Below are 26,359 nucleotides of genomic sequence, written 5' to 3'. Positions count from 1 at the left end.
CATTTACTTTAGCTCCACTACCTCCATTTCAGTCAGAACTCTGAATCCAGTCCGTTACCAGGCTGCACTTGTCAGTCACCCCAGTTCTAGCTCTTCTCTGTCTCCCAGAAACACATTGATTTTAAAAGCTACATCCCTGTCTGAAAAACTCTTCCATGACTTCAGCCCATCTGACATCTGGTACCTCCTCCGAGCTCTAAACCTCAGTTTGCACTCTTGGCTCTACAGAATCTGGACAACCTCCCCCTCCACTCCACAGCCCTCGGACATCATGGTTCTAAGCTCCCTCGCACTAGTCCATCCTTGCTACATCCCTTTTCCCATTTAAATCCACCTCTTCTACCACCACATCTTTTGGTCACCTCTCCTAACCTTTCACCAGCTGAAGAAATTCTTCAGGATGTTTAGCTAAGTTGAAGGTGCAGAGTAATTGTGCATAATGATGTAGAATACAAAGCACAGAAACAAGCCTTTCGGTCCAACTAGTTTGTGCTGGCGTTTAAACACCAGATGAATATACACCAATTCCACCTCTACTGTTGTTATATTACCTTTACTTCCAAGCCTTTGGTTTTGGTTCAGAAATTCTACCCCCCTCCTTTCTAAAGTGTAGGCCTCTTGGTGGGGTTCCATGACCTTATTTACCCTCACATTATCTCATCAAATGACCATTCCTCATGACTGTGAGCACTGACGGGTAGGAAGGGGAACGGAATTTTTATTGCTCCACACACTCCTGTTCTCATGCAGTGTCCAAATAGATACACTTCAAGCAGCTGGTGGATGGTGAGCATTAACAGGAAGTCTGGCTGATATTCTCACCCTGAACCCAGGGACACTGAGGCCAATTGTAAGCACTTGTAAAATTGACACGGCTAAGATCAGTTAATTCGATTGAGTGGGGATGTCCCATCAAAGCCAGGGTTCTTCTGCCTCTAAATACAGTTTTTAATTGCAGTTGGAGTCAACATGTGAGTTAAGACAAAAGTCATTAGTCACACCTGGAGGATGGAGTATCCAGAGAAAATCAGTAATAGGTCACGACTCTCTGTCTCAGGAATTTCCAAACAAGCATTTTAATGCTGGTGTGAATGTTTGTGAGGGAGAGGGAGAAAGGCAGATTGAAAGAGTGCGGGGAGGAAGACAGAGAGGGGGAGAGGAAGAGGAGACGGGGTTTTCCGGTCCTGTCAGTGACAGTCATTGTCACGGTCGAAACTGGAAACTTTTGGCTGCTCTCCAAATTTTACTGTCTCACCTGCGATGATGCCCACCACTGGTGGGACTGGAAAATCCCGGTCAGGGAGAGAGAGACTGGCTGCGCTACAGATAGAAGTGAGCAAGAGAAAGCTCAGAGTGAAGACAAAGCAAGTGGACAAGGTTGAGGAGGCAGAAAGAGAAATAACATAAACCAGATTGACAGGGAAAAGGAGAGAGAGAGAAGGGCTGTGTTAGTTTCGAAGCAAATATAAGAAAACACTTAAAAAAAAAGTCAAGACAAAGTAAAAGGATGGGGCAGAGAATGCAAAACAGTCAGAAACAGATTGAGAAAGAATGCAGCCCAGAGGGACAGAGAGAGGGACAGAGAGAGAGAGGGAGGGAGACAGTCTGGTCGAGTGGTTCACTGATGGCATGAATTAGTCACTTACTGTATTCCACATGTTCTGGCAGTAAAACAATATTCCACATTCTACAAATAATTACATCTGCTCTCTTGTTTATGATTTCATTGGCCACACCCAATCACTGAGCTAGATTAAAACTGGCTTGGTGGAGGGCGAGGTCAGATTGTATCGAACGGCCGGTGCTGAAATCAAACTGTTTGTAAAGCATACCAATATGTTGAACAAGCACAGCACCAAGTGATGGAAACAAAATAATATCACCACATTGAAACGGTATGAGTGTTGAAAGCTGTGAGTGAGACTGACTGAAACAGAGTAAAAAAAAAATAGAGGTGCTTTAGAATACAGAACTCCAGTTTGAATGACAATCACCTTAGTTTTAAATTGACTATCATCTAATCCTGTTTGGCAATTAAGTTAATCTGCGTACAAATGAAATTCTCATTGGCAGTTCCCGTGCCTGTGAGCATTTCCTTTTTGCCATGTATAACTTTACTTTGGAAATATCATCTAAATTTTAAACATTTAGCTTTGGGAAAATATATGTTACAGGCAGACCTAACATTAGGGAAAAATTAAAGTGTATGATTAGAATTAAATTAACATGCTAGCTGCCAGAACTTGCTTTGAGTGTTGACCTTAAGCCTTCAATTAGCTAGCATATTGCTGAAAAGAGAGACATGTTGTCGAAGCTTTACGTCTTGCACTCATCGGGACAAATGCAAGAATGCCAAATTTCAAATAAATTTAAAACTAAGGTGATTGTCACTCAAACTGGAGTTCTGGTCAGCCTTGCGGCAGAAAGAAATTGGAGCCTATACCATCACTGTCCATAGCTCCAGGCTACAACATGCATATAAAAGCAATTTGAGGACTTCTTGAGGGGCTGGTTGGCTCAGTTGACTGGATAGCTGGCGTGGATCAGATTGATGTCAACAGTAAGGGGTTCGATTCCTGTTCCGGCTGGGGTGGACTCGAGACCTGCCTCCTTGCCCCTACCCTTGTTGGAGACCGTGGCACTGTGGGTTGGACCTACTTTCCAGCAGATAACTCCAGAAGAAGGGCCTAGGCTGCTGGAGGAATGACCAGCAGTGGTGGGGTGAAGGAAATTGGGGGAATGCACAAGAGGCCAGAATGGGAAGAATGCTCAGCTGGTTGTAAGGCTGGAATAGTTTACAGAGGTGAGGCATTGAAACTATTATTTTTTTTTCACAAACCCTTCCTGTAGCTCTTGCCTTATCCCATTTCCACAGTGGCAAATCCTTCCCACTGTGCTCTGTGTGTTATTAGTAACAATTTTCCCATATTTATTTTTCCCCAAATTGCCTAATTTAAGACTGAAAGTTTCCTTTTCTTCCCTTTACTCTGGCAGCCATCAATTTATATGATGAGAATTAATTGGGGAGATAATTATTCCCAACCTAGGGGAAGGTTTTGAAAAAAAGAAAATGAGACCCTGAGTGTGAAAACTGAGGGACTCGTTTTCTGATATCTGGGAAGTGTCGGGGGAAGCTTTTCCATCAGTATTTTTCAAATGGCTTCCATATGGCAGTTTCAAGTGTCTTGTTGTGGTCATGGTAAATTTTATTTCTTTCTTTCCTCCCCTCACACACCACGGGGATTCAAAAGGGCACCAGCGAGGCTGGATTTTGATACGACATATTATAGTTCTACATACAGCATCTGATATGCCCTTACAGTGCTTTAGATGGTAAATGGTTGTAGTATGAGTAATATCGTATGATAGCAACATCATTTGAGTCATCCAGTCAAGAGACTCAGTAACATATGGTACAATGGCTGGAGTTTTCCATTCATTCGAACAAGAAGTACTGCTGCCATACTGAACAGTAACTTTGCTCCTGCCTTGTAAACAACAGTACAAGATAATGGTGTCAGCTGTGATTCAGTGGGTAGCATTTTCACCTCTGAGCCAGAAAGTTGTTGGTTTCTGCCCTATTCCAGGGACTGAGAGGATAACAATTTAGGCTGGTAATCCAGTACTGAGGGAATGCTGCCTTGTCGGAGGCACTGTCTGTCTTCTCAGCTAGACATAAAATCCCATGGCACTATTTCAAAGAAGGATAGTGGAGTTCTCCCCAGTGTCCTGATTAATATTTATCCCTCAACCAACATCAAATTGGGCATTGTGGAGGAGCCCACTGGAACCCTACCTCTCTTGAATTCCAGATCTTGGCTGTGCTGCAGACAGGGGAAAAAATAGAGGCAAGAGGGACATGGCCCAGAAGAATAGAGAGGGAAAAGTGCAGTTTTCAATAGTTAAATTTATCTGTGTTTGATTATGAGAGTCTGGTTGGTAACTGATCTATGCTCACAGTTCTTGATTGATTAAGACTGGTTGTGGATTCAGAGCATAGAAAACAAGCATTACAGAAGCTACTAGGAGCTAAGCTGCAAGCATGAGTTCAGACATTTTGTAATTGCAGAAATATTTTTTAAAATTAGTAAATAAACCTGTTGCACACTTAGAAACTAGTGGCATCTCCTCATTGCTCTGAGATATATAAAATATACAACAAAAAGAATTTGGGAATCTAAGAAAAGTGAAACCTCAAAGTCTATACTTCACTGTCAAAGCTTATGGCAACCATAGCATTGTATTAAATATTGGCACCTGTACGTGTCCCTCACTTTCCTCCACTCTAGCAGCACTGGTTACTACTACTGGAGTTCAGTCCCACTCCTGTTGGCAGCCTTCACTGCTGCCATCCATATCTAAGTCGCCATGATTTATGTGCAAGCCTAGTGGTGAGACTTGGTGGGTTATCTAACTGCGAGGAACATCATGGTTGAGCTTCCTCCTGTTTGTACTTGACAACCATTTTCCAAGCCTGGACAGTAGGCAGCAATTGGGAGCAGGAAGTCTACTTTATTTGTTTTTCATCCTGAGCTCAAAGACACCCCAGGGCCAATTATAGCACTCCCCAGCTAAATCAGCACAGAGACCAGGGATCAAACCTGGGGCACTCCAGTTTCACACCACATGATTAAGTTATTCACTTAGTCACTGGGGAGTTACCCTGTAAATAATTCAGAAGAACAGCACAAAGTGAGTAGGAAGTAATGCTGCATTTAGTACATTCCTCAGTTCATTTATGTTTGCGCAGACTGGTAGTTTTGTTATTGGGAGATTAAAGTATTTGGAGAGCAATACATGAAAACTCAAGACAGTCGGAGAACTCTTAACGATGAACAGGAGTGGTATTGAATTATAATACAATTGTTTAGAGGTTCTAGAGGATTGCGAGTGCGTTACAGGCTAAAACATTTTTCACTGTCTGTTATTGGGAATAACAGATTCATTTTGGCCAAGGTGCCGTGCTATCATTGCCATGTGTGAAGTGCATGTTTGGCGTGACATGAATCACATCAATAGCATGTGATTAGAGTGTTTGGTTCATAGTTGAACCTGGGTTCAACTGATGGGAAGAAAGTCTGCTCTGTTTTCCAGCTGTAAGGGTCATCGATGCAATGAATTCCGAGCTTGAGTACACAGCCCAACAACGTTAATTTGTGCACAAGCTGGCGTTGACCCACAAGCGCACTCGGAGGAGGCTGGTGCAGGAAGTGGAAGTTATTAACTTGATGTAATAGGGAGTGTTGTTTGAGTGCTGATGCAAAGTAGAGTGAGCTTTCCTCTGTATTTGACCTGAGAGAGCTTAGTGCAGACACTTGAGTGGAAACTGTTTCATTCTCCAGCATTGACATCACTCACCCTTAATGAGCCCAAAATGTTGGATTGCTCTGCATTTCAAAGGAGTTAAATTCAAAATAAATCTGCAGCAACATTGAGCTGAATTTTACCTGCTCACGGGAGATAGGAAGAGAGAGGTACTGGATGGGGTGCGGGGGGGCGGGTGGGGGGTGCAGAAAAATCATGAGGAATCCAGTGAGATTGGCTCCCTGATGGGGTTCCGTCATCAGGGCATTTTACCAATGGTGGGACCAGATGCAGAGGGGCTTCTGGCCCCAGGGAGGGGGGCAGCTTATTTACATATGTAAACGCTCTATTAATTAATCATTGTCGAAGGCAGGGAGACACCAACCCCCACCCCACCCCGTTCACCCCCACCCCACCCCACCCCTATCACATAGGGAGGCTGCCAGCTAAATGCAGGCAGCCTCCCTGCAGCAGCCCAGGTAGTAGATGGTCTTACGGGCCAAAGAAGGGGCCACCAGCAGGAAAGGCAGCACCTGCGGCCCCAACAGCCTCCCCAGAAGGGTTCCTCCTCTGACCCTCAGTCCTATGAATGTTTTAAAAAAAACATTTTTAAACTTGCCAGGCCTGGCTCCCAGGAGCACTGAAGAGGCTTCAGAGCTGCTGGCCCTGTAATTGGGACCTGCTTTTCACCCTGATGTCAGGGGTTCCCACTCAGATGGTAAAATTCATCCATTTGACAATCTGTGGAACAGGCTCCTTATGGTGATGGTGTAAACAGATAGCTAATTCATTCAAATTGGATTGCTTTCAGATCTCAGCATTTGAGAGACAGCATATGAGTAATTTGAGACATAACATATAGTAAGTTGAACAGTCTGCAAGGAACAGTTAACATAAGGTTCCTAAAGCTCTCCACCACTGGGGCTTTCACCAGCTCATGTCTGGGTCTAGTTGTAGATTAATTGATCGAGATTAGTTGCTATGATTGATTAACCACTCCATTATTGTTGCATCATACAACTACTGGGTGGTAAACTGGATGGAACTTAGTCTTTTTGCTCCATGTTTCTCTACTCATTCAACTGGCCTCTCAGTTCCATAAAAGAATGTTTGAATGATACCATTTTCACATATAGTTTATAGCACAGAAACAGGCCATTTGGTCCTACACGTCTGTGCTAGTGTTCCTGCTCCACATGAGCCACCTCTCACCTCATTTCATCAAACTCCATCAACATATCACTTCTATTCCTTTCTCCCTCATGTGCTCACAGATCTTCCTTTTAAATGCTTGTGGAAAATTCTCCTCGGGCACTCCATGTGGCAGTGAGTTCCACATTCTCACCACACTGAGTGTAATCGATTTAAAAACATTATTGGCAAGCGGTGTAAATACTTTCAGGTGAGGTTTATAGTGCTTTCTTTCATCTGTTCTGCTAAATCTCTTTGTCCCTTGAACTAATTGCAGTATGAGCTCACTGGGACTTCTGACTCTGATCCTTCTTCTGATGGAGTCATTTCTACTGAGATCAGATCAGATTTATCCAACGCTCTTGGCGTCGCACTACAACTTGGCATTAGTCTAACATTGATGATCTTCAGCTGACGGTCCTTTTTCCTTCAACAGGATCTTATTCATCGTATTTCTTCAGATAAGCTTGTGAACAACATTAGTGACTCACCAAAACATTCTCTGATAAACCATAGTATCTGATGTAACATGCATTGTTCAAAGCACCCTCATTACTAGGGGAAATAATATAAGATAGCTTCTCTATACATCACATCCTGACTAAAACACCCTCTTTTGTGTGTCCCTGAAAGGCATTTATCTAGAGTTGGCTTGTGTCAGTTCTGAGTCAGCAGGTTGTGGGTTCAAGTCACACTTGAGCACAATCTAGGCTGGTGTTCCAGTGCACTATTGAGATTGCTGCACTATTGCAGATACTATCTTTCAGATGAGATATTAAATTAAAGCCCTGTTTGACCCCTGAGGTGTACATAAAATATTCCATGGTACTAGTCAAAGGAAAGCAGATGAGTTCTCCCTGAACTAATATTTATCCCTCACTCAACATCATTGAAACAGATTGTCAGCTCATTATCACATTGCTCTTTATGGGATCTTACTGTGTAGAAGTTGAAAACCGTGCTTCCTGTATTACCACAGTGACTACACTTAAAAAGTGCATCATCTGCAAAGCTCCCTGTGATGTCTTGAGATTGAGAAAGGCCCTACAGAGATGCAAGCTGTTGAATTCAATTGTTCTGATTCACTTCGGAACTAAGAACATAGGAAATATTAGGGAGGAGGTCCTGTTAAAAGACTATTAGGAATTAGGAACTAAATTGAAAAGCAGGATCTCCCGATTATTACCTGACCCAGCTGTAAACAGATTAGAAACGTCAACATGGCTAAAGGTGTAGTGTGGGAAAGATGGGGTTTATTTTCTGGGACATGGGGAGCTGCACTGCTCGGATAGCCTGGGGCCAAGACTCTACTGGAAAGGATAACTAGGTGTTTTTCAACTAAAAACAGAGCGAAAGCAACTTCTAGAAATGATAGAAATCTAACAATAAAGGAGGGAAAGACAGTAAAGGACAAACTGAAGGAAGGAATTAAGGATAACGTAGGGGAAGATGGTAGTGTAGTGGTAATGTCTCAGGATAGTAATCCAGGGACCCAGACTAATGCTCTGGGGACAGGGGTTCACCGTGGCACCTGGTAGAATTTTACTTCAATTAAAATATCTGGAATTGAAAGCTATTCTCAGTAATGGTGACCATGACAACTATCATCAATTATCATAAAAACCTATCTGGTTCTCCTAATGTCCTGTTATGGTGGTGGTAGTAATGTCACTGGACTAGTAACCCAGAGACCCAGGCTTTTGTTCTGGGAACTAGGGCTCAAATCCCACCATGGAAACTGGTGGAATATGAATTCAATTAATAAATCTGGAATTAAAAGCTAGACTCAGTAATAGTGACCATGAAACTATCATTGATTGATATAAAAACCCACCTGGTTCACTAATGTCGTTTGGGGAAGGAAATCTGCCATCCTTACCTGGTCTGGCCTACATTTGACTCCAGACCCACAGCAATGTGGTTAACTCTTAACTGCCCTCTGAAATGGTGTTCAGTTGGAAATCAGTTCAAGGGCAATTAGGGATAGTCATGGTGCATAAAGATAAAATGATTATTAAAAATAAGGAGAGATGAATAATAAGTAAATGCAATTTAAACTGTTAGTACAGCAATGTATGTAGTATTCAAAACATTACTATATATTATCTACACCATATTGCTTAGCTGGGTGAAATCCAGAGATGGTCCAATGTCCATACTCCGTTGTATACCCACCGCAAAGCAAACTGAGTGATAGCTGCAAAGGACCCATATTAGCCAACATCTTAATCAGCTTCCCTTCTCACAAAGAGATTAGCCAGTCAGGTCTGGCAAAACTCCTAGCACTGCTGCACATCATCTGGTTAATTAGTTAGAACAAACCCACCTCTCAATTAAAACTGTCCTAGCTCAACAGAAGCAAAGGTAAATCGCATTAACATCTCACAGAACATAAGAGTTTATAGGATCAATAAACGGCCAGTGGGATATTGGTTTTTTGCTAGATCAATGTATGAGCTTGCATCAGTGTTGGCACACTTGCCTCTGAGTCAGAACGGGTTTCAAAGCCCAATCCATGATTTAAGTCCATAAACTAAGCTGACACCTCAATGCAGTAAAGAAATTGTACATTCAGAGCTGACGCCTTTGAAATGAGACTCTATTAACCAGTTCAGGTGGATGTAAGAAATCTCATGGCACTGTTTGAAGAAGAGCAGGGGAGCTCTCCCAGTGTCCTGGCCCTGAGCTAACATCATCAAAACAGATTAACTGGCCATTTATTTCATTGCTGTTGGTGGGAGCTTGCAGTAAACAAATTTGTGGTGACCACATTTCAAAAGTACTTCATCGGTTGTGAAGCACTTTGAGATATTGTGGGAACGTGAAAGGTGCTGTATAAATCCAAGTTCATTTGTTCTTTCCTAATAGGGGCCTGCACTCAAGTGGTGGTCTAACGTTGGTGTGGTGTCTTGGAAAGTGTAGCTAAGCCAACCCAAGTTCTTTTCATAAAGGCTGCTCTTGGGTATATGACTATAATTTTCCTATGTAATATGTATTTCTAAAGACGTTTAAATATTTTAATCCAATGTTTTGCCTTAGCCACATTCTCATTTTCTTTTCGCTTAGCTGCCGGTCTCAGTGCTGTTGCCATTGTGGGTTTTAATTCTTTGTCATCTTCTCTTACATTCAGCCAGCAGCACCAGCATTTTTCAGAATATGGAAAACCCAAACAGGAATTAAGATATTTAGTCAAATAACCAGAGGGGAGAAGAAGATAATTTATTTTGGGCAGTGAGTTAGGTTATGAAACACACTAACTGAATGGGTGGTGGGAGCAGATTCAATAATAACTTTAAAAAGGAATTAGATAAATATAATGGAAAAATAAAAATGTTGTAAGGCTGTGTGGAAAGAGCGGGTAACAGACTAATTGAATAAGCCTTTCAAAGAGCCAGCATAGCACAATGGGCTGAATGGCCACGTTCTGCACTATAAGATTCTAAGACTGATCTTTTTAGATAAATTAATCATTTCAAACTGTCCTATCACCAAATCCCTCAATCCCTTCTCCCTCTAGAAATTCATCAAATTCATCCTTATACTCTGTTTCAATGACATTTCCTGATAGTGTTTCCACAAATCCATTAACATTGGGTGTGAGAATTTGACAGTAAAGCCAGTCTTTGCAATTCCCAGCCTTTCGAGAGCATTTTGATGTAATCTGTTTTAGTGCTGGATCAATAGCTAACTGCTTCACTTGAATGAGTTTATGTTCAAACAAATGGGACTTAAAAACCTAATGGCAGATTTGCTATTTATTAAAGAGACACGCGCATTGATTTACTTCTATTGCCATAATTTAGGCGCAAAAGGCTATTTGTGAATTGAAGGCACACAGCAATAGGAGTGTGCTGCTTGAACCCAATTTTCCAAGGTCAGCTTATTAGTATAGCTTCAGGCTCAGAGAAGGATGGGTATTCTATATCGGCAAAGTTTAAAGGGATGGGAATTAAAGGAGTTTGTCACAATAAGGGGAATATAATTCTGCAAGCCTTTGGAGATTCTCAAAAGGCATATCATCCAATTTTACAACCTTTGTCTAGGTTGAAGTGGCATGAACTAAGAAGAGACAGGATAAAATGAAGGAATGGGAAACCTAAGGTACAATACCGTCTGGAAATGGAACAAGACAATTCCGAAGAAGACTCATATTGGACTTGAAATGTTAACTGTTTCTCTCTCCACTGATGCTTCCAGACCTGCTGAGTCTTTCCAGCAATTTGTTTTTATTTCAAATCTCCAGCATCTGTAGTATTTTGCTTTTATTGAGGTGCTTTGAGTTGGCTGTGAGGTTGATGGCCCTCTGTGCCATTCTGATATGCCGTCCTCATGGGTTGCTACTGCAGCATCCCTGTCAAGAGGCAGAGGCCAAGTTTCAAGCCACAGCTGACTGCTACTGTCATTGGATGTGCCAGGTCTATGCTGAATGGTGGCTGAAGCAAATGGCTGCCTATTCGCTGACCTAAACCCTGTGGTATTGCCAAGACTGACAGGTATTGTTCGTGGCCTCTTGGCAGCTTTGGCCAATTGCATTATGACATCCTAGCAAATTTTTCTCTTGCGTATTGCGGCTGAAAGCAAGGCACATTGTGATTGGGGTGCTGAGTACAGTTCGTTGAGTGTTCTCATACCTTAGTGGTTCCATCAGGTTTTCTGCAGCAGTTTCCTTGGAAAATTGGAGCCACACATGCACTTGTCATCTGCCAAAGGGAGCGAAATTTCCTGTGGATGGTAATGTGGACACAGAGCACTTTGTGCCATGTGAACCGCCTGCCAGCTTCATTGCTCCTCTTCTTCCAAACACCTCTAATAGGAGGATACCTATTGGGTATTCCATTAGTGCCAGTAACGGTGCATGGGCCAAAAATAATCGGCAACCATTGGCGCAAATCCTCAAGTGAACCTAAGTGCTCGAATCTTAAAGAAAAAAAGAAACTCTGATAAGAAATAGTTGAAATACACCTTAATATTGTTGAGTCCTTTCTCTGACCTTTCATGCACAGCACTGCCTGGTGACCCGAGAAATCCATTTCACGTTGGCCTGATTTAGATCCTGCACAGCAAGAATTGAGGCAGGAGGGGAGCAAATGTATAATTCTTATCACTACAATATTACTTTCAAGTGAAGCATTTCAATGTGATAAGCTCCATTGCATCCTGGGTTTTGCAACTAAATGAACAAATTTGTCAGGCAATGCTTCCATTAAACGCCAAGCTTTTATATCTTTGTTTTCAGTTTTCAAGGACTGAGTCAACATTAGTAACTAGTGCTTTCAGGAATAGGATTTCATACCAGGGTCCATTGTTAAAGAAGGGATCTTTCATGGAATTCCCAGGGTTCATGAAGCCGTCAACATTGCATGATGCATTCTGTATTCAAGATTTTTTCTGTATTTATTGAATCAATAATGCATTGTTGTATTGTAGCTATAACATATTTTCTGCAATGAAGGGGCAGGTTTTAACATAACTCTTTGGGAAAGAAACCCACAGGATTGGTTAAACTACTTCAATGGACAGTAAAATCAGGTCGTGTTTAAACCAGCTTTGCACTCGATCTTGTCCAATTCCTGATGGGCAGCTTAAATTAAAGTTTCCCCTCCAATAGTACTGCTTTCCTTTTAGGCAAGCTTACATTTTGGGTAAATTTTCTTAGACCTCGACCTACCTTTTCAAATGTTTGGTCAGGGGGCCCCTGGGAGCAGGGAAGAGAAGCTTAAAAGACATGTCTTTAAAGATTAGCCAAGCTGATGAAAAGGACCATTACCCACTGCTGGATCTTCACCGGCATAGAGCTCAGCCTGTGGGATCCATGGTAACGGTGTGCCACACACTTCCTGCAGAGAAAATGCCTCCAGTCTGGAATTCAGTGACACTGGACTCCAGCACTTTATAGGTTTGTAATTAGCAATTAGGGTAGTTGTATTCTAAATAAATAGTCTTCAAGCCCCATAACTGCATTGAAAATAAATACTTGACCGGGAGTAGCATGTGAAGGATCTGGTTCTTGTAGCTTTCTTTGTAACTACAATGCATGGCTTTTTCGATGGACTGTGTTTGGGTAAGATGATTGACAAATTAAGCCCCTGAAAGCATGGGAGAGTAATCAGAAAACTGAGGAAAGGCAGGTGCTCTCTCCACTTAAACCACATTGATTAAGTGGGTGACCTTGGGATATTTTGGTGTTCAAGCTGAGTTGTTGCATATCATAAATAAAGATTTGTTGATGGGTTACATTTAGCTCGTTCCTTTCTTGACATTTTAGCTTGAAAAGTTGACTCTTTGCTACCTCCCCTCCCATTCCCCGACCTCTGTCTGATGAGGCGGTTGCCAGGTGAAGGGCAGAGCAGCCTTAGTTATTGTTTACAGGTCAGCTTACCTGAGCTAACTCTATTCTTCTTGAAACGGGGCATGAATTGGAAAAATGCAGGAAGATAGAGACATGCAGAGTCCCTTGCCACTGAAAGCAATTTGGACCCGTACTCCTTGACGATTAACGACAACAGCTTCCATTTATATAGCACCTCTAAGAAAGGGCAGAATCATTGCAGATTTTCACTAAGTGTGGTAGCGGGTGGCAAAAAGGACATTTTACCCGTTGGCCACAATGGCGGGTTTTCGTGCTGAATCGACCCAACCCCGCCTGATTAATCATGTATTCCCGGGAAACACACTGTTTCTCTGGTGGCTGGCTTCCGATTCACCCGCCATGCCGTCACCTCGCCACTTCCTCACGCTGGGCGCCATATTTAAAGTGCAGCCACGAGCACTCCTCTCAGTGCTTCCAGCCCAGGACTCCTGCACAGAAGACGTGGCCCCAAAAGGCAAGAAGAGCCCTCTGATTCAATGACGTGTCCCTGGAATGGCTTCTGGACACCGTGAAGACCTGCTGTGATGTCCTCTACCCCCACTCTGGGTGAAGACCAGCGAGCAAAGTCACCAATCCTGCATGGAAGGCAGTGGCAGCGGTGGTCAGAGCTAACACCCTGTAATAGAGAACAGCCACCCAGTGCCGAAAGAGGATGAATGATCTCCTCCGTTCCGCCAGGATAATTCACTCTCTTCTCATCACTCTCAACTCACACACTCTCAAACCCATCACACATCCATAGGGATCTCACACCTCAAGGGACAGCACCACTAACCTTCACATCCTCTGGAGCTCACATCCTCATCCCATCCAAGGCTCCGCTCACCAGACAAATATTCCACACAGTGCCATGTGTCCTGCTCACACTCTCTCCATCTGTTTTCATGCAGGAGAAGCTGGCTCACATCAGCAGGGAGAGGTCCCAGACCGGGGGGGGGTGGATTGGCCCACATTAGGCCCCTTGCATACTTTGAGGAGCGTGCCATCGTGCTGACTGGTGAGGATGTGGACTGTGCCTGCGGTGACAGTGAGGTCAGCAGCGAACACCCACATGAGGATCTTGCGCCACATCATCCCTCTCTCAACACAACCCACAGTGCTCTCTCTTCTGATTTTTGACTCTGCTGCCAGGCACTAATCATCTCTACATTGGTTCACAGGGAGCTTTGCCAAGCAACCGACACCCTCAGCTAGCCAGTCCCTCAACTCCATTCAGGTCCTCACCTCCATTGAAGAACTAGAAATAAGCAGCCTGGAAGCCCGTCACAGCGCTTACCCAGACTCTCCACCAGCACAGAGACACACACCTCGGTAGGACCTACATCTAGAGCAGGCTTGGGTTCACAATCTGGTGGTCACTGCATGGACACGGTTCTGCAGCAGGAGGAGGTAGGTTCAGCTGAGCTGCCCGGCACTCGGGAGGACTGCTGGGGATCAGACATCTGAGAGGTCCGAGTCAGATGACAAGCCTCTGGATTTGGCCTTCCAACTCATCACGGAGAGTCAGCAGAAGGAGGGGCAACTTCACACACAGCTATTGGAAGCCCTCAACAGAGTGGCATCCAATAGGAGGAGTGCATCTTCCTGGTCTCTGTTAAAGTTGTGCTCACATGTGCATGAATGGAGGTCTCCATAGGAAGGTTGGCAGAAGCCATGGAGACCCTGATCCAGTAGAATACTTGAGATGAGTGCAGACCTGTGCTCCATCGTGGTAGCCATGGGTGAATTCCTGCAGTGGCAATGGAGAGGGAATCGGGGCACTTTGACGTCCCTCCAGATGCTCCTTCCCGTCAAGGAATCAAGTTGCGGACCTCAGACACCCGAAGGAAAGAGGAGCGGCAGCTGGACACCCTTGGGTCGTCCACTCGGGAATCTCAGAGGCTGTCTGTCCCTCTGGGTCCCCTTTGCCTGTGACCACCCCTCAATCTCGTCCTCTGTCACCTCAGAGAGAGCAGCTGGCCCACAGAAGGACAGCCAAAGCAAGTCGGGTCCCTAAGGCCTCAGTCCCCCAGAGGACCCAAGCCAAAGTCATCAGACACAACAGGGCCAACTATTGCACAGGCTGTCTTCACCCCTGCTGGGGATATCCGGGTAGGACCTGGAAGAAATGGTAGGCCTAGAAAAGTTAAGAATTTCTGATCACAAGTGGTTGCACGGGTGAACATATTCTGTCACTTTATAAGCTGAAAATATATTCAGTGAAAGTGAATATAAGTGTAATGGTGTCTCTCAGCTTCACTGACAGGCTTCGCGAATACTCCCCCTGCATCCCCCCACTAGCAGTTCAGCTGCACGCAGCTGGACCACAAGTGGTTGTGGAGGAAGGTGCGTGTGTGCGTGTGCGCCTTTCAGAGCTTAGCACTCACCCACACACACGGAGCATTCCTCCATCAAACTCATCTCAACGGTTTGAGTATTTGCAATGCTGCTGCTGGGGTTCTCTCTTTCGTTCAGTTGTCCATCTGAGCTGACCTGCATCTCCACCCACCCACAGATCGCACTCCCACGTAGCACCTGTGCCCATCCAACACGAGGCTCCGCTCACTTTTGATTTGGCTAAATAGTACTACCCCCGTCCTTTCTCCCATCACTGTTGACCCCCCCGGCATCACCTTCCACCACCCCACCATCACCTTTTCTTTCCAATATGTCCAGGCCAATGTGCACGTACCCTACCTTCCTCAGAATCCCACCCCCATCCACATTGACCTCCCCTACCACCTCCTTCCCACCCCTAGGATCCGTGTCTGCCTCCGAGTCCCCACCGACCACCCTCGCCATCCCTTCTACCGCTACCGTCACACCCTCACCCTCCCACCCTACCATCTCACTCTGCCCTCGGTCATTCTCACCATTCCCTGCTAACACGCCCACCCTCATTTCGCTCCCCAGGAGGGGTCATCGACTCCACAAACCCCTCTCTTGCACGTTTACCTAGACAGCACCCCTTTTACTTCTTCCTCCACCCAGACTCCTTCCCCACTGGAAATTCCTTCCTCTTCCTGGACTCCCTCCCCCTGAACACTTGCCCCCCCTCTGAACTCCTGCCTTCCTCCGAACTCCTTCCTTTACATCTTACTCCTTCACACTTTACACCTTCGCATCTACCTCCACAGTTGCCACATTCTCCCTCGCCACTCCCCCCCCGGACACTATTGTTCCCCCTCTCCCAACCTCACCCCCTCGATACACCTTCCTCTCCCAGTCAAACCCAGATCTTTCTCTCCCACCCCCCAGTACATCTCCCTGTCCCACTCACCTTCCTCTCCACCCCCTCGACGATCATCCATCACAGATCATGGCCAAGACACTGATGTCTTGAAGCAGACCCTCAATGGTGACCTTCCATCTTTCTTCAGCTGCTTTGTGGCGGAGCCATGTCCATGAGAATCCATCCAGCATGCGATGGATGTTCCTCCAGGGTCCGGTTGCTGTCGGGCAGCTGCATCTTCTGCTCCCCGGATGTCAGGATGGTGAATGACTTGGAGGGGAGCTTGGTGATGGTGGTGTTCCCATGTATCTCTTGTCCTTGTCCTTCTAGGTGGTAGAAGTCACAGGTTTTGAAGGTGCTGTTGAAGGAGCCTTGGTGAGTTGCTGTAGTGCGTTTTGTAGATGGTGCACACTGCTGCCTCTGGTGGTGGAGGGAGTGAATGTTTAAGGTGGTGGATGGGATGGCAGTCAAGTGGGCTGCTTTGTCCTGGATGGTGTCGAGCTTCTTGGTTCTTGATGGAGCTGCACTTATCCCAGGCAGTGGAGAGCATTCCATCACACTCCTGACTTGTGCCTTGCAGATGGTAGACAGGCTTTGGGGAGTCAGAAGGTGAATTACTTGCCTCAGAATTCCCAGTCTCAAATTTTCTCTTGTAGCCACAGTATTTATATGGCTGTTCAGTTCCTGGTCCATCCTAATCTGCAAGATGTTGATAGTGGGGGATTCACTGCAGTAATGCCATTGAATGGTGATAATTAGATTCTCTCTTGTTGGAGATGGTCATTGCTTTGCACTTTTGTGATGTGAATGCTAGTGCAACTTATCACCCAAAGTCTGAATGTTGTCCAGGTCTTTCTGCATATGGATGCGGACTGCTTCAGTATCTGAGGAGTCCTGAATGGTGCTGAACATTGTGCAATCATCAACGAACTCTCCCACTTCTGACCTTATGATGGATGGAAGGTCATTGAAGAAGCAGCTGGACGTGGCTGGACCTATGACACAACACTGAGGAGCCCCTGCAGTGATGCCCTGGGGATTGAGATGATTGACCTCCAACAACCACAACCATCTCCTTTTGTGCTAGGTATTACTCCAATCAGCGGAGAGTTTTCCCCCTGATTCCCATTGACTTCAATTTTGCTACGGCTCCTTGATGCCACACTCGGTCAAATGCTGCCTGATGTCAAGGGCAGACACTCTCATCTCGTTTCGGGAGTTCAGTTGTTTTGTCCTTCTTTGGATGACCAAGGCTGTAATTAGGCCAGGAGCTGAGTGGCTCTGGCAGAATCCAAACTGAGCAGGTTATTGCTGCGTTAGCATTGTCAATGACGCCTTTCGTCACTTTTCTGATGATCGAGAGGAGGCTGATGGGTCGGTAATTGGCCGGGTTGGATTTGTTCTACTTTTTGTGTTTAGGCCATACCTGGGTAATTTTCCACATTGCTGGGTAGATGCCAGTGTTTTAGTTGCATTGCAACAGCTTGGCTAGGGGCGCAGCTAGTTCTGAAGCATAAGTCTTCAATACAATTTCTGGAATTTTGTCAGGGCCCATAGCCTTTGCAGTGTCTAGTGCCTTCAGCTGTTTCGTAATATCACTTGGAGTGAATTGAATTGGCTGAAGACTGGCATCTGTGATGCTGGAGACCTCAGGAGGAGGCTGAGCTGGATCATCCACTTGGTACTTCTGGTTGAAGATGGTAGCAAATGCTTCAGCCTTGTCATTTGCACTGATGTACTAGGCTCCGCCACCATTGAGGATGAGGATATTTATGAAGCCTCCACCTCCAGTGAGTTGTTTAATTGTCCATCACCATTCACAACTGTTGCTGTTTTCAGTGTGTCACATGACCCACCATCTTTACTTCCCTGCAGTATTCAAAAGATGTTCAATACAATCTTTAGTAACTGTGGGCTGAAACATTGAGGTTCAAGTCTCACGGCCTGGGCTGAAATTGGGAGCTGACCCTGCTCCAGTAGGCATTAGGACATTGGAGCAGCATTTTTCTGGTGTCTATCCAATTCAGGAGTGCAGCTGCCACCCCCCACACAGATCTGCGGGCTGATCAGAGGGCTGGCAGCTCAGCAGCCTCAGCCATTCCACCACTCTCAATGGCCGCTGCTGAGGCTGCAGTACGAGGGAGAGGGTGCCTCAATACTGAGCTGATATTTAAGACATGTAGGCTTTTTGAAGGACGCTGGGGTCAGGCAGGCCCTGACGATAGGGGGTGGTGAGGGAGGGGGTTATTGCAGGGGCCCCCAGGGCGTTATTAGGTGCAGGGGCCCCCAATGCCACTGGGGGGTCCCCTCTTCCTTCCTTTATCTGCATTTCTTTTCACCAAACTTTACCAAAAGACCTCAAGTCGTCAGTTCTGGTGAAGGCTATGCACCCAAAATACCAGAACTTGTATTTTCTCTACACTGGTGCTGACTGACCATACGTGTATTGCCAATATTTTCTCTTTTTTATTTGAAAGCTTTTCTGGTCAGCAGTATTTTATTCCTTTTGTGTTGGGTGAAGTTTTGTACTGAAGATATACTTTTGTATGAGAGTCAATGAGAATGGACAAAGGAACGGAGCAGTTGGTGGTTACAAATTGGCATCTAAAGCAAAATGTTTCAATCCTTCCCTTCGATTAAGAGAAATATCCCCTGTTTCCTTCCATCTAATGCTCGGCAGCTATGTATAAGCCAGAGTATTTCTTACAAATTTGCATCTATTCTTTTTAATTGGCTGGAAAATTGGACAAACAATGATGGCACCGTTTAAAAAAAAAAACAAACGATTTGTTCCAATCAGACTTTAACATATGCCAAGATCTTGGTTGTGTGATGTGGACCAAGTTATCTCAGTTATTGGCTACACTGAGGGCAACTTGTGAAGGGGCAGTGATTACCAGGAACAAAATGGGGGAGAGGTAAGAAAAAGAGGGAGGAACATGTGTTGAAAAAGATTCCAAGGTGCAGAGAGTAGGATTCTCTGATTTTAGTGAATCAAGATGTTTGGCTCAAACCACAAAGAGGCCACACCACTCAATAACTCTTGGTACATATCTGTTGCCTTCTCGTTTCCTCCTCTGCCCATTTGTGATTTGTTTTCCCTCTCTACATCTTGTGAGCCACATGTAATGTTAGAATGTGTGCATTTTCCAATCCCACCAAAACTTCTACATGCACTCGCCCACACCACTAATAAAACTACAGACCATCTGTCGAAAGTAAAAATTCAAAATTGAACACATTTTTGGAACATCATCGTTAAATTTAGATCAGTAAAGCTGTTACAGATTTACGTTTGCAGTAAACATCTATTTGAGTTCGGTGGTATCTGTTATTCCCTTAAGTATTGCACTGCCAGGTTTTTAACGTAAATTCACTACCGCTGGCCTAAGGGCGGAATCATCTCAGATTTGCACAAGTGCGGTAGTGGGCAATGGCGGCTTTTCATGCCGCATCGTCCCAAACCTATTGCATTAATTATGCATTCCTGGGATTTCCATGGTAGGTGGGCTCCAATTCGCCTGCCATGCCATCACCTCACTGCTTCATCACGCCAGACACCACGTTTAAAGTACAGTCATGCTCAGTGCTTCCAGTCCAGGACTGCAGCAAAGAAGACATGGCCCCGAAAGGCAAGAAGACTGCAGCCCTAGAGCACCTTTTGGACGCCCTGAAGGCCCGCTGTGATGTCCTCTACCCCTGCTCCGGCTGCAGGAGGGGCAGTAACATTACCACTACAGCCTGGTAGATGATGGCAGTGGTGATCAGTGCCAATGTGGCACAGAAGAGGTTGACCACCCATGCAGATAGAGGATGAATGATCCCATCCATGCAGCCAGGGTATGGCAACCATCTCATCATTCTAAACTCTCACACTCAGGCCCAGCACACGTTCACTGGCATTTGTAGGTGTTGATGTTCAAAAAGACTTGGGTGTGCTCATAGAAGGAATGCAGAATGTTAACATGCAGGCGCAACAAGCAATTAGGAAGGTAAATGGCATGTTGGTCTTTATTGCAATGGGATTGGAGTACAAGAATACATAAGTCTCACTACAATTGTACAAGCTTTTGGTGAGACCACATCTGGAATACTGTGTGCAGTTTTGGCCTCCACATTTAAGAAAGGATATACTTGCATTGGAGGCGGTACAGTGAAGGTTCAGTAAGTTGGTTCCTGGGATGAGGGGGTTGTCCTATAATGAGAGACTGAGAAAATTGGGCTTATATTCTCTGAAGTTTAGAAGAAAGAGAGGCGATCTCATTGAAACCTACAAAATTCTGAAGGGGCTTGATAGGGCGGACACTGAGAGATTGGTTCCCCTGGTCGGGGAATCTAAAACATGGGGGCACAGCCTCAGATCATTTAGGACTGAGATGAGGGGAAATTATTTTGCTCAAAGGATTGTGAATCTTTGGAATTCTCTACCCCAGAGGGTTATGGTTGTTCCATCACTGAATACATTTAAGGCTGGGATACAGATTTTTTTATCTGCCAAGGAATTAAGTGATATGGGAAGTGGGCAGAAAAGTGGAGTTGAAGCCCAAGATCGGCCATGATCCTACTGAAAGGCAGAGCATGCTCGATAGGCTGTGTGGTCTACTCCTATTCCTTGTGTTCTTGTGTACATATGCGCTGGCCTATTCTGATGGGCTCTTTATTTTATGCATTAACATGAACTCTCCACCCAACCAGGCGTAGGTTCCACCTTTGTAACTTACAGATGGCCAATTGATCTCTTGTTGCTCGTGTCCTGATTTTACCAAGCTTGTCTTCAATTATTAGAAGAGATTGAAAGAACCTATGAATGCCACAGTGATAGACATCTTTCTGAATGACCACACGTCACAAATGAATTAGCCAATGTTTGTGATCTGTGCAACAGAGCTCCGCATCATAATCCCATTCATCTGTCTACCCAGCATTACTATCTGCAAAATACAATGGAAGTGGATGATAGATCAAAGGTTTTAGTTTAAAGCAAGTTTATTTTTCTGAGAATATTTGGCTTGCTTGCTTTCACAGGAATTTGCACAACATTGTCATTTTTCTACGCATTAGCTACAGTATTAATTGCAATGGTTTATGACAAGCAGGCTAGCCCAAACAAGTCTGATGAAACCAGCATTCCTGAAGGAATCACTGTGTCCTTTGTGGGTTTAATTAGGTTGTAATTAAAACCAAACACAGTTAAAATTTTCCCAACATTGTCCTTTACTTGTTGCTGCTGAAACTTCAAAGGTACACAATGTAGAATGAGTAAGTGCTGACTACAGAATTGCTCCAAGGTGTCCATATTTCATTACTTACTTCATATCCATATTAAAGCACAGACATCTCCCACGTTACTTCCTTGATGTGTAAGGGGTCATTTTATGAACTTGTGCAATTGTGGAATGAAAAATCAGAGGATGGAGGGGTCTCAAAGATTGGCACTCTCAGTGCGTTCTTCATGTAGTTTCCCAGCAAGCCAAGCAGCATGATAGGGATGCAAATTCAGAAATTATTCCCTTTATTAATAATATGACAATTGTCTTGTGTAAAAACTACAACTTGAGAGCAGCATTTACCTCATGGCTGAGGTCAGCACTGTCGTGTTATTATCATGATATAATACCATGGTCTTATTTACTATACAAGACACAAGGCACCAATGGCTCATAAGGGATTAGGTAAACACATTGTGGGTTTATTTATTAAGACTAGGCACATGAGAACAGTTCTACGTAGGAATAAAGCTTGAAGACATCAGAGCTAAGCAAAAATAAAACTAAGGATGGGATTTTCCAGCCCTGCCCACCACTGGGATCATCTGGTCCCATTGAAAGCCAGTGGGCTTTTGGCTGGGCTTCTGAATCTCCCTGCCACGACGGGGCCTAAGACTGAATCACATGACACATTCCCCTTCTAGTGATGTCATGCTGATATCCCTTAAAGGCATATTACAACAAGGACTGCTCTGGAAGGTAGTTGAGGTGCTTCTTGCTGCCACCTGAGGTACCAAGCCTTGTTTAAAGAGCAGGAAGTGGATAGAGTGGCTATTTGTAGTGTTATGGGAAGGGGGGGAATGAGTGGAGGTTGGTTGGAGTCATGAGTCCAAACTCAAGCCTATATACCTATACTTGGGCTGGGATTTACCTTGCTTCATGCACTGAGACAAAGAGCTGGCCAGACAGTTAACCCTTTCATAAGCCGACTGATCAGCAAGGGGCTTTCGACTACCAAAATAGTCCTGTATGACCTTAAACATTTTACAGTATCAAAAGTTAAACATGCTAATGACTTTGCTTAGGCTATCAGCTCACATCCTTCTGTTCTGGAAACTTTGGGGAGAAGTTTAACCTAACCCACCCTTCGGGATTCTCATGAGATTGGGTAGAAAGCTGGTTTAAGACCCGTTCCAATTTCACTCTTCATTGAAGGCAAAAGAGAGCAATATTAGGCAGGGTATAAAACCATTGCTCCACATGTTTGTGAGTTAGGTGAAAACCACCCCTATATCTCCCAACCTGGACTGGGAAAGAGGTGTTACTTGAAATAATAACTGGGAGCCTTTGCAACCAGGCACATTTTGAAAACAGCCAGTGAGTGCATGGGCATTGTGCCAGTCCAACAAAAGTGGTTTATGCTCCTCCAATGACTCAGGAGGTGATTGCCTGATCTGTGTTGAGTTAGCTAGCCATCAGCGATGGCTTTACAATTGATTTCACCGTTCCCTGGCCTCAGAAGGGGAAAATGGGCCCAGAGCTGTCGGAGAGTGAAGCTCCCTCCACTTGTCCCCAACAATATGGTTTTGCTCCAACCTCAAACATCTCCAACAGTGCGGCTTTTTCTTTTCCCACACCCAATATTGGTGTGACTTTAGGCAGATTGATAATTAGTGCCAAAACTGTTTTATGGCATTGGCCTGCTTGACTAGGAACTCCTTTGAGACTACCACAAACGTATTTCATATGGGATTCTTACTATCAGCAGTGGAGGGGACTTTTATTCCTTCAGCGTAGTCTGAATTGAACTCCAGGTCCTAATGGTGAAAGAAGCCAGCCCTCATTTTGTACACTGAGCTGATACTTTTGATAATTTCAAATCCAGTCCTGTGTTGTATAATGCTTTTTTTTTAATCAATTACATTGCTTCTTAGAGTTGATGTCAAACAAGCGGATCATCCCACTCAGCTTCAGTGCTTCCAACTTGCATTCCATAATCCTCGATGAGGACAACCGAAGACTCTACGCAGCTGCAAAGGACTACCTCCTGACCTGCAATCTGGACAACATCTCGAGTGGTGTAAAGAAGGTAAAAACATGGGTGCAACCACTTTGCCTCACTGGGAGCTGCCATTCTTAATATTGGTGTTGTGTTGTGGACTGCACCAAAGTTCAGAAAATTCAGACTTGTCGAGTGGGCAGATCAATAAAAGTTCAATTTAGCGAAACGTGAGGTGGTTCACTTTGCTAGGAGGAATAAAGAGCCATGTTTGAAGGGAGTGTGGATCAGAGATCAGGGTTCCCTTTGAGTGTGACTCAATGCTGGCAACACAAGAGCTCTGAATCTACCCTTGTGTGCTCATATAAGCTTTCAGGGGCTGCAGAGAAGTGAGAATACTTTAATAGAAGCAATGGACGCATGACGGGTAACATACACTTTAAATGATAGGCCTCCCCCAGAATTGCCATTCAATGAAATGATTCTAATTTTGTTTAAAAAAACACAGGTATTTAATGAAAACTGTCACCACTTGCCACAATCCGTGAGCAAAAAGAGAGTGTGAGGCCAGCCTATTCACATGTACTGGCTGAAGAGCTAGCTAATCACTGAGCAGGAAATAGAGCCAATTGAGTCAGCCTTTGACACTTGTGGGGTTAAGAACACATCATTTTGAGATCGTTATTGCTTGTCAGGGCAAGTGTTTGTTTTTGATAGTTAATTATATGGAGCCTGCGAATGCCACAGAAAACATGAGGGTGTTCTTCTGTTTTAAAAAAAAATCAACTTATAACGACTAGACAAGTGACTTCTTAAAACGTACAGGATGGAACTGTTATTGAATCTTAGAAGTGCATTGGAGGTTACATTTTCTTGTTGGGCAAGTTCAGTAATGAACGCTGCACTTTGTATGCAATTTTCATGCAGACATTAACCTGTTTGTTTTAAACAGGTTAATGCTTGGCTAGAAAAGGCACATAGAGGATTGTTGTACCAGCGTGCCAAGTGCTCATAGTTGATCTTGATTAATTAGACAATATATCCCATAGACTGTAGCAAATGAGCAGTCACCAGTCATTTATCATGGCCTTTCTGATCCACTAAGTTTCATACCACACATGCTGGCTGCTACTGGCTCCTCACAACAGCCAACACTGGCAGAGGGTGAGGAGCAGGCCTTGTCCTCTTGGATAGGGGATGATGAGCAATAGAAGGTGAAGGGGAACACGGAGGTAAGGGAGCAAGTTCTTAGAATAACTAGCCCTCAGGACAGACTGGGGAAAAGCTTGGGGTGGAGAGACTGGAATGGAGACCGTTGATGGAAAGGAATATTAGGTTGGAAGGTGATGTAGGCAAGTAAGAGGTATTAAGTGAGTGGAAAATATTTTCCTTGCTATAGACTTCTAAAATTCTTCCTTCAACTGGGACCTTTTCTATTAAGCTGCACTCAGAAAGCAAGTTAACATTAGCGACAGACACTGACTCCAAGAGCCTAATCTGAATCAATCCCAATTTGGATGATTTAGGTTTCCTTAAAAGAATCTAAATTTTGCCCATCTTGAGCAATTTGCACTTTGTATATGTTTGGGTAGATTTTCATCTGTGCCATCTAGGCATAAGTCGTCATTTGAGTGATGTACAGAGTAAAAAAATCAAGTAGGGAGGATTGCAGATCCATAATCGATCCCTCCATTTTCCTTTTATTTTAAATTAATAGTAAGGAAAATGAGGCAGGCTCTGTTACTAACATGCAATTCAACCTGCCCAATTTTATTCCTGCTATGTAGTTTCTACCTTCAAAACCCAGTGGTGTAAACATAATTTTCTGAATGCCAACATAGCAAGCAAGAGAGGGCCTATGCTGATGTATCTGCAGTCACTTGTTTGTATATGGTTGCCTCTTGCTAGGCACCTGCTGCTAAATATACAATTGCCTGGCAGCTTATGGTTATCTCACACCAATCAATTGGTGATACATAGCTGTTTTTCCAGTAATCAGGTGATGGTACATGGCTGCCCTTTCTCCCTGGTGCTCCAGTCTTGGTACCTGGCTGTCTCCACTTGGTGTTTCATTGCAACTGATATAGCAGTAAGATAAATATTTAAATGCTTGGCTGGGACGAATTTTACCCTACCAAGCCAGCTGTCTTTACTACAGATGTGGAGCATTTACTTGCAATGATGATACAGAAGCACTGGGTGAAGTGTTAACACTAACATTACGCTGGAGGGAGCAACTTTATTAGGTCAAGCTAAGTTCAGGTTCTATGGTAAGAATGAGCCAAATTGGACCAACCAATTCCTCTGAGGCACTTTGGTTATGTGATGAGTTGGAGGACCAATGATGACAGTAAATTGACATGATAAACTGATAGCCGGCGACATTTGGTCCAGCACGTAGACACAGACATCGTAATGGCATGCAAATAGAGCTGTTTGATGTGTGGCTCCTGGGACTGTGTCTGAATGTACATCCTACGCTGTCAGTACTTGATTTCTGGAGACCATTAGATGTAATTGCAGTCAATTATAGACCCATTGACTTCCACTGGGAAAGGTCATTTCCAACTCAGTTGAGTCCAATATTACAGCCCTGTATCAGAAGACGGGGTTAATGGTTCCTATTAGTAAGTTGTTGTTGAAAAATGTGCCTTGAAAAAGCAACACTAAGGAAACATTTGCATTTGATCCCAGTTCCACCCTAACCATGGAGGCACACTTTGAATGTTATGGGATTGTGATCCCTCTCTGAGCATCAATAAAACTGAGGCAAAAGGATTTCAGTGTGGCCAAATGTGAGGTTATCTATCTTGGACCTAAAAGGCATAGAACAGTGTACTTTCTAAATGCCAAAGAGCTAGAAATAGTGGAGACCTAAGGAGATTTAGGTATCCAGGTACATAGATCATTAAAATGTTTTGAACAGGTACAGAAATTAATTGGAAAGGCAAATGGATACTGGCCTTTTTATCTAGAGGACTACAATATTAGTGAGTAGAAGTCGTGCTTTAGCTTTTATAAAGTCCCAGACCACACCTGGACTCCTATGGACAGTGCTGGGGACTACACCTTACGAA

At 44.3% G+C, this 26,359-nt stretch overlaps 1 protein-coding gene across 2 annotated transcripts in view; it reads left to right on the top strand.

Moving 5' to 3' along the window:
- Positions 1–26,359, top strand: part of sema3h (sema domain, immunoglobulin domain (Ig), short basic domain, secreted, (semaphorin) 3H) — a 203,875-nt gene that overhangs the window by 83,368 nt on the left and 94,148 nt on the right. For both annotated transcript variants that reach the window (XM_078543789.1, XM_078543788.1), the window contains one exon: positions 23,218–23,372. In XM_078543789.1, the coding sequence (XP_078399915.1) occupies positions 23,218–23,372 (155 nt within the window). The remainder of the gene's footprint in view (positions 1–23,217; positions 23,373–26,359) is intronic.

The sequence above is a fragment of the Cetorhinus maximus genome, chromosome 6 (genome assembly GCF_964194155.1).
Source record: "Cetorhinus maximus chromosome 6, sCetMax3.hap1.1, whole genome shotgun sequence".
NCBI lineage: Eukaryota > Metazoa > Chordata > Chondrichthyes > Lamniformes > Cetorhinidae > Cetorhinus > Cetorhinus maximus.
The sequence above is the reverse complement of the archived record's forward strand: the minus strand, read 5'-3'. Positions and strand labels throughout refer to the sequence as shown.